The sequence below is a fragment of the Chaetura pelagica genome, unplaced genomic scaffold, assembly GCF_000747805.2.
Source record: "Chaetura pelagica isolate M959 unplaced genomic scaffold, ChaPel_1.0 scaffold137, whole genome shotgun sequence".
Lineage (NCBI taxonomy): Eukaryota > Metazoa > Chordata > Aves > Apodiformes > Apodidae > Chaetura > Chaetura pelagica.
In genome coordinates this window covers 1-11,684 of record NW_009953947.1, presented here as the reverse complement: position 1 = coordinate 11,684, position 11,684 = coordinate 1, and the positions used below count along the sequence as shown (strand labels likewise).

At 38.6% G+C, this 11,684-nt stretch overlaps 1 protein-coding gene across 1 annotated transcript in view; it reads right to left on the bottom strand.

Moving 5' to 3' along the window:
- Positions 1 to 6,818, bottom strand: part of CACNA2D1 (calcium channel, voltage-dependent, alpha 2/delta subunit 1) — a 151,733-nt gene extending 144,915 nt beyond the window's left edge. Inside the window, exon 1 of the mRNA XM_010001804.1 lies at positions 6,647 to 6,818. Coding sequence (XP_010000106.1) covers positions 6,647 to 6,818 — 172 coding nt within the window. The remainder of the gene's footprint in view (positions 1 to 6,646) is intronic.
- Between the last annotated feature and the right edge of the window lie 4,866 nt (positions 6,819 to 11,684).

Below are 11,684 nucleotides of genomic sequence, written 5' to 3'. Positions count from 1 at the left end.
GCAGCTGCAGCTGCCAAAGCCCCGGTCCCAAGGTCCCGGAGCCGCTCTGCACACCTACGGTCCCGGAGCCGCGCTCCGACTGTCGCCGCTTTGTGGTGGGGGGGGCGACCTGCGCTTGGAGTGCCCGCAGCTTCTTTGCTACCCAGCTCATCCTACCTGCACTGCCGTGTGGTGAGACAATTCCGGCTACCCCAGCTTATAGGGGAAAATATAATCCAGCCATTCGGGCATATCCCTCCCCTCTGCTTCCCTCACGTGAATAAGATGTGTAACTAAGGTGTACCCATATATGTTTAATGTGTTGTAATCACTCCTTTTGAACCTCCTGCCCCAAATTGCTTTGTTTTCCCCACAATAAACTGTGCTGTTGTTAGAAATATTAGTAAGCACTGAGCAGGTTATTCACTCAAAAAAGTCGGGACATAAGTTCCTGTATCCTCTGTGTGAGGCGATACCCACGTGTGGATCTCTCAGCAAATCCTGATAAGTTAATACACTCCAATAAGGAGATATAATAGGTCACGGATCGTGACACATACAACAAAACTCTTGTTAAAACAACCGTAATAACTGTAGATGGGGTGAGGTGTGCTGGCAAATCATAAGAAAAAAGATGTAATTTCTTTACTTTTTCAGAGTGTGCACATGTAAAGAAAAGTAAGTGAGAAAATAAATTTTAAAAGAGAGAAAAATAAAATAAATAAGCACAACCCTCAACAATACTAATTATGATTTTATACTTCCTCAGAGTGTGGTCCATATTTTTTATAACAAGCCTGTTGTTGGAGTTTAACAGCTTTCAGCTACTTGAAGCTGCATCAGCCTCATTCTGAACACAGCAGGATGCTTCAAAGAGGGGGAAGTGCTAACCTCTATATCAGTAATTTGCAGTAATAGAAAGCTGTTACTAGATCAATGTCTCATCTATAAAATGTTTCAAAAAATAAATGCTTCCATTTCACCTGGCACTTAAGCTAGTGGCAAGAGACTATTATCCTGTGACTTTCTATTAGATCAGCATGATCTCAGACATCCATCTGCAGCAAACACTGCCTAAAAGATTTAACACTGTTTTCTAGGCTCATCCTCAAAAAAAGCAACCCAAAAAAACCCCAAAAAACAGTGCAAAAGGATTTTTTGCAGGTGATCAAGGAAATCAAATTATGACCCACACAGTCACTTGGAACATTTGCCTTTTCTGTATTCTTGAATATTCTTAGTCTTCTTATTACATGAAGTCCCAACAACAACTTTTACAGAAAAATATACTTGAAGTAAAACTTAGCCCACTTTTGACAGCAAAATCTTCCATATTAATTTCAAATAACTATTCTAAATGGAATTAAAACTCTTTTTGTGAAAGTGTAGTCTGCACACTATGATCTTCCTACCAAACATAAAAATGCTAGACATCATTGGTGTAGTTTGGGCCCAACACAACAAACAGCCCCATGGCTGCTCACTCAACTCCCCCCCACCCCAGCACACACTGGGATGAGGAGGAAAAAGAGAACAAAGCTCATGGGCTGAGACAAAGGACAAGAAGGGTTCTTCACTGATTAAGGTCCCAGGCAAAGCAGACTCAACTTGGGGGAAAATAATAATTTAATTTCACACCAATCACACACACAGGACACAGACAACACAAAGAGCAGGGCTTGCATATGTTACCCCACCCCTCCCTTCTTCCAGACCCAAATCACTTTGTTCCAGGTTTCTCTCCCTCCTTCTCCCCAGCAGCACAGGGGGATGGGGATGGGGTTTAGAGTCAGTTCACAGGCTGCTGGTTCTTGTTGTGCCATCCTCCTCAGGAAGAAGGATTCCTTACAGTCCTTCCCTGCTTCCCATGGGGTCCTTCCCATGGGAGAGTCCTCTGCTAACCTCTCCTTCATGAGTCCTTCCCACGAGGTCCGGAGCTGCTCCAGCCTGGGTTTCCCACAGAGTCACGGGCTGCTTCGAGAACAAACTCCCCTGGCACTGGGGTCTTTCCAAGCTGTATAATCAGAATCCACTGGCACCAAATCAGAATCCACTGGCCATAAAATCCCAGTCTGCTGGCCAAGTGCACCCCCCCTGGCACCTTCAGGAAATGTTCGACCACGTTCCTCCCCGAGTGCCGGGGCACAGCTGCCATCTTGCCATGGGTTGCAGGGAAACTTCTGCTTGGATACCTTCTTCCTCTTCTTCCTCACCAACCACCAGCACTGCCCTCCTTCTCCAGCTCAGCTCTTCTTTAAGTGCTTGCTCTGCTCAGGTGTCATTTCAGTTCTTTCCTATGTTAATCACTGAGGCACATCTATTGTTCCTCTAATGACTCCTTGGCTGGGTTTGGAGCAAAGGGAGCTTCTTTGCTTTTTACTGGGGCCGCTCCTGTGGCCTTTCCCCTGCTACCAAAAAACCCACTGAACAAAACCAGCACAGCCATCCAAAATCCTCTCTCAAAGCACAGAGAAAACACATACCGACTTCTTTCCACTTATATCCTACATGTAGGTTTATGCAAAAATTACCATATAACAGAATTTAAGATCCTAACTATAGCTAGTTTTAAAATAAAGTTTTCCTTTTTTTCCTCCTTCTTAGAATAGGACCTGTAAGAAGATTGAGTGCTACTGTCTGACTTTGCAGATTCTTCACACTTGGTGATGAGCACTGATACTCAGGTACAGATGGAGAGTGGGTAAGAGGGAAAAATGCATTATGATTGATGAAATGATAAATCATCACAAATAGGCAATTTTATCTACAACTTTGTCAAATAACTCATCTTTAAGTTCAAAATGACAGTAAGTTTTTGGAAGTTATTATCTAAAGGAAAAAAAGGACAAAGGGATCCCAGCAAAACCAAGTGCTCCAAGTCATTAAATTGCCCATTTTAAAAATAAAGTGATGTTTACCATATCTTTGTCCACTGGCAAACACATTTGGTCAAGTATGTGGGCTCATGCTATTTCATCATCAAGCATTGTAACATTTCTCTTCCATATGAACAAAAACATACTTATCATTTTGGAAAAAAACCAATATTATTAGAAGCAATTCAACAATCATGTACATTTGTTGACCTTGCAATAAATTTTGCCACTATCTGGCTTGTATGTCAAAATATGGTTTTCACATTGCATTAAGATTTTCAAAGTAGAAATATTTTCCTGGTTCGGTAATGAAAATTTCTCATTCTGGTGAGAACTACAGGAAATTAAATTTAAAGTTAATGAAAAAATAATTTAACAGTGACACTGTATGTCTCAGCTGGTCACTTCTAAATACAGAGCAGACATCCTTCAATAAAATCTCATTTATTCACTGTCCATGCTATTACATTCAAGCTGCAACTAATGGTATTTCCAGGACACAATTCCTTCTCATTTATATGTTGGCAACAGGAAATTATTTAATTTAGGATTGTTAGCTTGTTATATTTTTACCTGCAAATGTGACTATCTTGAAGTTCTCAGATATCACATATGCATAAAAAAGTAGATAATATGTTAATATGAAAATACTAGCTTTTAAAAATTATTTAGATGCTTCAGGTGAAATCCTAGTCCAACTAAAATCAGTACACTGACTTTAACAAGATAAAGGAAGTTTGAGCTAATTAATAATCTCACTGCATCTACATCTTTAGGTTTCCTTACAAAATCAAGATTCAATGTTATAACCAAGCTAAGAACATGTTAAGATAAACTATTCACTTGACTTGCAGTTACAGCTCAGCAAAATACTGTCAAAATGCAAATTTAGATCAAGCCACAAATATTACATATGGAGAAGAAACATGTCACTTGGTTAGGAAGCTGAAATATCAGTAAAGATACAATAAAAGTATTGCAAGATATGAAAAAAATCTGAGAAATTTAGTGTGATACAGTGACGAAATAAGATTTGCAGGTGAGAACTTTGCAGGACAGCAGTTTTATATTGCTTCTTATCTACTTCCTTTGTGTCTGTGAAAATATTCTAATCTGTATAGGCAAAATATGTACATTTTAATGAAAGTTATTATGTAAATAGTGATATTAATTGCAATTATTAGATAATAAAATAAATATTCAACTTTTGTATAGAAAACTAGTAGTACTTTATAACTACCAGTGATAGGAAAACTTAACCTTCTAACATGTTGATACTCCTATTTTACAACTCAGTCATCATGTAGTGATGTGAGGGTATCACAGGCAGTACCACAGACAGTATCTCTCTGCACAATTATTAAATGTAAAAAAAACTTCATTAAAAAGAAATTCTGTCAAACATAATTGGTATCAAGACTGTTCATGCCAGAATATATTATTTACATCTGGACAAGATATTTGCTCTTTTTCTAAGAAATAACCATACATACAATCCTTTTAAGAGGCTGTAGTTTGGTTTTACAGTATCAGAAATATCAGAGTCGCAGGGACCACTGCACAGAATCTCCTGGGTCTGATTCATCATTAAGTCATTTCTCCATTACACACAACTCATTCAGAGTTGGTTTTTTGAAGCAACTTCATGTAATGAAGCAGAAGGTAAAACCCCATGTCTTTTAAAATACGGAAAGTAATACTCAGAGACAAATGTTGGCATGTTCTTATTTGAAGCCTTGGCAAATTAAAAACAAAACTGACAATATTTGTTATTCAGTATGTTGTCCAAGGAATTGGGATGCAATGAAATGGCACTGAAGCAATGTACAAAATACATATTTGGTATGTCCAGGCTGACTGTGCAGACACTTCAAACATATTCCTAATAAAATGTTTATTCCTGAGATTTATTTATTATCTCAAATAAAGCAAAATAAAAGCAAAAACAAAAAACAAAACTACTGTAATCTTATCACCACAAAACAAACTACTAAGAAATGCCAAATCAACATCATCTGGAACACTCTTCCCTCCCCCAACCGGGTCAACGGTCCCCAGGCTACTTTCTTCTTACCTCATTTATTTTCTACTGTCCCAAGAAAGGATTCTAAATGAAAAAGAGGTTCATACAATCCTATCTGGTCACTTCCAAGAAGGATTATCAATGCTGTTCTTCCAAAAAGAGCCACAGGAATATAAATAATTTGTATCCATCTGTTACTGGCATAGTGTTGCTAGAAAAATCTGTTTTCATCCTGCTGGCTATATGCAAAACAGGACAATAAAACTGACACTACAGACTCTTTAGACCTTCATGTAGCTAACCAGCACACATTCAGGCATCTCTGGAAACAAATTCATGTGGTGAAGTATCAGTGTATAAATCGGAAGGCTCTAAAGATGTACTTGCCTTTTTACATTCCCAATCTTTATTTCTTTTTCCTCTTTGACAATCTCTATGTGACTTTTTTCTAATTTGTATTGAGCTGTTTTGTCAGTCTGTTTTGGAAGATTTTCTAATTTAAGATTTCATTATCTTATTTCCTTCAGTTCTGAATGGTCTGTCACTTGCTATACCCATCATGCTGAGCAACCCAAGTGTGCTTCTGATTTTCAGCTGCCAACTGAGAAGGCCAAGGTCTAGATTTCTTTTTTTCTCCACTTTCTCACTCTTGTTCCTGAGGTTAGCAATTATTTCTTCTTTTTCCACATTATAAACTAAGGTGCTGACCTGAATGTGCCTGAGTGCTTTCAAATGCTACTGGAAATAAACGGATACCAAGGACATTGCAGCCTTTCATGGGAACAGGCCAAAAAGCTAAAAAATGTAAACAACTTACCTTGAAACACTCCTACAGAATGAACAGTTACACAAATAATTGTTTTAAAGGGTGGTGTCTCTAACTGTATAAACCAAAATCATTTAAAAAAACAACTTGTAAGACAAAAGTTGCCTTGCAATGAGATGTGTGACCTTGTTCATTAGAAGTAATTATGATTATCATGTTGATTAATAGAAAAGTGCCGGTCTCATTTTAAAACAGATGCTTGGGTTAATTGTTTTTGTATAGCTTGAAAAATGGTGCATTTACTTGAAGTAGGCCTGCTAAGCAGGGGCTGGCTCCAGGGCAGGTAATGGTCTCAATGAAATGACCCATCTGAGCTTAGAAGTCCTGCTGAGAAACTGATACCTCAAACACAAGTGCACTTCTAACACATAAAGAGCTTACTCAGTTTCATTCAACTAACACAGAATCCACTGTAAATCCATGGAAACATATCCACTGGAAAACATTCACTTTTTTTTTCAAGTACACTCTTGTTGAAAATTATTCTAGGAGACAAAACTAACAAATACGTGTGTAGAACAGGACAGAAAGGAAAGTTGTTTTAAAATTGTTGCTAATTCTTTTCAAAGGTTTATATCCTGTAAAATGATGAACTATTAAAGAAGTTTAGATGTTAAAGAAATCCAAAAGAGAAACCAAGAAGGAAGAGGGGACTTCAGGGAGAAAGACCCTTCACCAGCTTGTTAAACCTGATACAATTGGCCTCAGTCCATCAATCCAGCTTGTCCAGGTCCCTCTGTAGATCCTTCCTACCCTCAAGCAGATCAACACTTCCACCCAAGTTGGTGTCACCTGCAAACTTACTGAGGGTGCACTCTCTGGGCCTGGGTCATCCAACAAGCTTTTAACCCAGAGAAGGGTGCACCTGTCCAAGCTGTGGATTGCTAGCTTTTCCAGGAGGATGCAGTGGGAGACTGTGTCAAAGACCAAAGTCAGGCTGACAGTTCACTGGATCCTCCTGGCTCTTCCTGTAGAAGGGCCTCATGTTAGCCAGCCTCCAGTCATCTGGTACCTCCTCTGTTGACCAGGATTGTTGATAAATGATGGAGAGAGGCTTAGTGAGCTCCCCCACCAGCTCCCTCAGCACTCTAGGGTGGATCCCATCATCCCCCATAGACACGGAACCACAGAATCATCATGGTTGTAATGGACCTCTGAGATAATCAAGTTCAACCATCAACACAAAAAACCCACCAACCCAAACAAACACAAACAACCACACACATCTACCAGAAAACACCCACAAAACACCCAAACCCAACATGTTTTATTCCTAATAGTTATGACTGGAAATGAACTCATATGGCAGAATGAATGAAGAAGACCAACAAAATAAGTGAATCAGGTAATGATAAATAAATAGCAGTGTTGTTACAACCTCTAAAGACTAAATTTTGGACTTTTTTTACACAAAAAGCCATTCTCTAAGGATATTCAAATCCACACATGCCTACATAAAATTATTCCCAGCCTTTTCCTTTCATTATCTATCTTCCTCATTTCAACTGTTTAGATATTAAAACTAAGGTGAACCACTAAGAGGTGTTCTGGCACCCTTCTGCCTAAAACCCTGAGTTTTCAAAATCAAATAATTTTTATAAGAAAAGTGCTGGAAGTGTCTTTCATTGCAGGGTTTTTTATTTTGTTAAAGCCAGAACCATAATAACCAGTTACCATGACTTTGGCTTCTGATATGGCCTTTTACATCTCATCTTGTTGGCAACAAGGAGGGTGTGAAGCTCACTACCCTGGACTTGAGGATTCTATGACATCATAAATATAAAGAAATAGACCATATCCTTAAATAACTTTTCCCTGGTATTTCTAAACAGTAACTTATTTTTAGAGAAGTTAAAAAAAAATGTAAATTAACATTCCAGGAATTTTGTTCAATGTAATGCTACAGTTGATGCCTTCAAAGCATAGAACTAACAAATTAAGTCTTTCAAGGGGGAATACTTAATGATCGTTATTAGACAGTCTTTCTTTTTTGCTTATCCTTCTTTAGTACTTTAATTTTTTATAATTTATGACAGAAGTCATGGTAAACCTAATGTCAAGCAAGTATGCTAGACCATCCATACAATAAAAGTAATGTATTCCCAGTGCCACAGTTAAGTACCTCCTCACCATGGAGGATAGTATTCAAGTTGTTTGGCCTTCTGAATTCTGACAGAAACAAGCTTTATCATCAAGAACAGCTATTTTGTTTTGCTGCTTATCTAAAAAGATTTTCATTTGGAAAGCTTTAGTAAGCTTCTTGAAGGGGGAGGAAGAAAAAAAGTAAATCATAATTGTTAGAACATAAAAAGCAATACTGACTCCAGAGTTATTTTTTTAAGCTTCTGCATCAGTATTTTCCTTCCAGGTTCAATACTGAACCAACCAGGGGCAGTACTCTGGGATTTAGCTGCATCTAACATTTGCTTTATACTTACCCCAAGCCATAACATTTGGTATTTAAAACAGACTGACACCGAAAACTCACTTAAAAGTTCACTTAACTCATTAAATGTTGGGGTTTTTTTTAATTACTGACTTGCTAAAATCATTGAAAATAATAAATAATTCAAACAAACAGCAATTTCATGTTATCTGCATGAGACAAACTTTATGATATAAACCAACTTATGTTTCCAAATCTAAAAGCTTGGAAATCATCAACATAATCTTTCTTGTTTGGAGGTCTGTAGTAGGCAAGCAATCATTCAATAGTACGAAAGTTCCAGTCAATAAGGTAATATTCCAGAAAAGATAAAAATCACTTTAGCATCAAAACAGATTTTTTCAAGTTATTCCTAAAAATTTTTATTGTCCTCCAGTACTAAGAACTATTATTTCAACATACTTTATTAACACGATGCACTACTATGAAGGTAAAATTGATGTCCACTACCAAACACACTAGCAAAACATAATATACATCTTAGAAGATTTTAAGGAGCAGCAATTTTTTTACTGCCATCCCAATAAAAGCAGGTAAAAACAAAGAATATGAATATATTATGATGAATCTGTAAGAACTATCAATTATTTTTAAAACTATTACCCCATATCCTATCACTACACATCCTGGTAGGAAGTCCCTTCTCAAGTTTCCTGCTGCCCCTTCAGGTACTGGAAGACCACTATAAGGTCTCCTCTGAGCCTTCTCCTCTCCAGGCTGAACAGCCCGAACTCTCTCAACCTGTCCTCATAGCAGAGGTGCTCCAGCCCTCTTTATCATCTTTGTGGCCCTTCTCTGGACTTGCTCCAATAGCTCTATGTCCTTCCTGTGCTGATGATTGTTTTAATAGGTTCTGAGCAGGGAAAGTCTTTTTTTCCTTACTGTAGCTATCCAAACATGGCACATCAGTACTAATCAAGTAGTGACCTGTGGAAGCACTATTTAGTTTCTGATTGAAGGAAAGCAGAAGTACCCACACACCAAAAAATCCCACCCAATCCTTGTTTGTGTGCTTTGTTTAACACCTTTCGTTAAACTGTAACACCAGCACAGACTTCCATCTACAAAAACCATTGTAGCAGATGGCACTTGATGCATCTCAGACAGCAAGGGCAGCATGTAGTGGTATCCTCTAGGCAGATTATCCTCACTTGTCTTGAGCTGAAGATTTCTTCTTTTTCCTGGCCTGCCATTCCAATATTCGGCTTAGGCACAAGCTGAGTACAGTTTTAGCAGGGATTTAGAAACAAGACTTCTGTTAATATAAATAGGAGATGCATTACTTACTCCCAGTGCATATGGCAGAAAGACAACCTGAGGACCTGGTCTGTTTTCAGCAGCAGATTGAATAGGACTCTTGAAACAAACTAAATTAAAAGCCTGATTTGGGTCTATTTTATTGTGATGACCCCCTCTTGCAGTGGGACTGTAATCCTCAGAAACAGGCAAATTAATTATCTTAGCGTACTTTTCCCTGTCTCTAATAAGGTTTTGGCAACAGATACAGAGGAGAGAAAGCAAAAATTACTTTCATAATATTCTTTCCAAAGTAAAATAAACCACAACGTGATAACCTGGATGTAATGAATGGATATTTTCTAATGATTTGTCACATATTTCTATGGTGAAAGAAAAGGAACTACTTCACAAGTAGCTCATCACTGTATTTCAACATAATCAAATCACTGCATATGTGGGAAGCCAAAGAATATTTTATAGCACACGTTAGTTCATCAGGTTTGGCAAAACCAGTTTCCCAGTGAGGGAAACAGTTCGTCTTCTTCCCCACATAAATCTAAACAAAATGTCTTTTAAGCCAGTGAAGGTCTTTTGCTGATTATACCCAGCTAACAGACCAAAACCAGGACAAGCAAAAGCAAAACAACAGATGTGGTACAAGGCAGGAAGGATGGGCAACAAGTTATGCATTGCCCCTGCTAATTACCACCCTAACTTGGGACTCATGGATGCCAATTGGCTCTGGACAGTGACACTGGCTGGACAGGTGGGTCACGGGGGTATAAAAGGCGGCAAATTCAGCAGGTGGGACCAAGGCCTGCTCAGACTCTTCCTGCGTGGGACACCCCCCTGCTGCAGAGCCTGGTGCACGGACTCTGCTGGGCCTGCCTGCCCGCCCCAGGGATCGAGCCTGAGCCTTAACAGTGAGCATGCCGGGGTTCTGACCCCTGCACGCCAGGGTTCTGATCCCTGGAGCACCGGGTCCTTCCCGCAGCTGTTGGGGCTGGAGCACCCACCACCCCATTTTGCTGCTGCTGCTGCCAAGCGGTGAGGGACTGCCCCCCAAACCCACAGATTTCGAGATCCTGCTGTAGCTTCCTGCTCGCCCCACACACACAGGATGCAAAAGCATCCTGACAGCCGGCAGCCCCCCTGGCATCAGCTGGCAACACCCAGTTTCAAAGGAATAAATGGAGGATGGGTTCAGAATTTCATATAACAGAAATTCCACATTTGATTTCTGTGTTAAATATAATAATAACTGATATTTGCAATTTAAAAAAGACTAAGCAGTGAAGATTTCCATGGATAACATGTTGCTTAAGCATCAGTGATTCTAAAGTTCCTAGCTTCACACAACAAAATAGAATGATAAGGCATGATCAACAGACCCAAGTGAACAGTCAGATTCAGGAACACACATGCCTCTAACTTTAATTTTCTCTCTTCCCAGGACACAATAACTTTCTAAGAGGCAATAGAAGTTAAGGCCAATCTTGAGGAAGAGTAGATAAGCCAAATACCTAGTCACTGAAACAAGAGATTCAAAGAGCAAATTTCTTGGTATCCTACAAAATATACCAGGGGTAAAGAAATGAAGTTTGTTTTCCAATATGTATTTCAGTAAAAAAAAAAAAAAGGCTTCCAAAAAATAAAAGTTTCAAACTGTGTCTCATCTACTGCTTCTCAAAAGGATTAGTTGTAATATCTGTTTTTTAAATGTCCACTAGCAGACTGTGATTTAGACAAAGAATTGCAAGCTTATTGCAAACTGTTTTCAAAGAGAATCACTGTTCCCTACTACAGGGGGCACTGAAACCTCCATGAAGAAATCACAGTTCAGCTCATGTGAACAAGGAGAAAAATGACAACAGTGTTCAAGATATGTTATCCTTCTTTTTAGGGCTATAAAAATTGCTTGTGGATAATATTGCTTGTGGAAAGAAAATTAAACTCTACTTTTAGAAATCTGTTGTTGAACAACTACATTCCAGTTGCTCACTACGTTTCAGATGACACATGCACTTCATTACACTGAAATCAACCTGGTGATAATTTCTGTGTTTATTGATGTAAAATTTATGATTTTTAGGTATTCTCAAGCTGTTATTTCTGAAAACACGATTTGTAACCAAGAATTACCCAACAAGTGGATTTTGCTGACACAGAATTACAAACTTCCCTGCAGTTTTCTAGGCTTCTACATCTCTGATAATTATGATAGCTAAATCCAAAGAATCATTAATTTCTCATGAACCATGTATGTTGCACATGCATTTACCTCTCTCAAAAAAA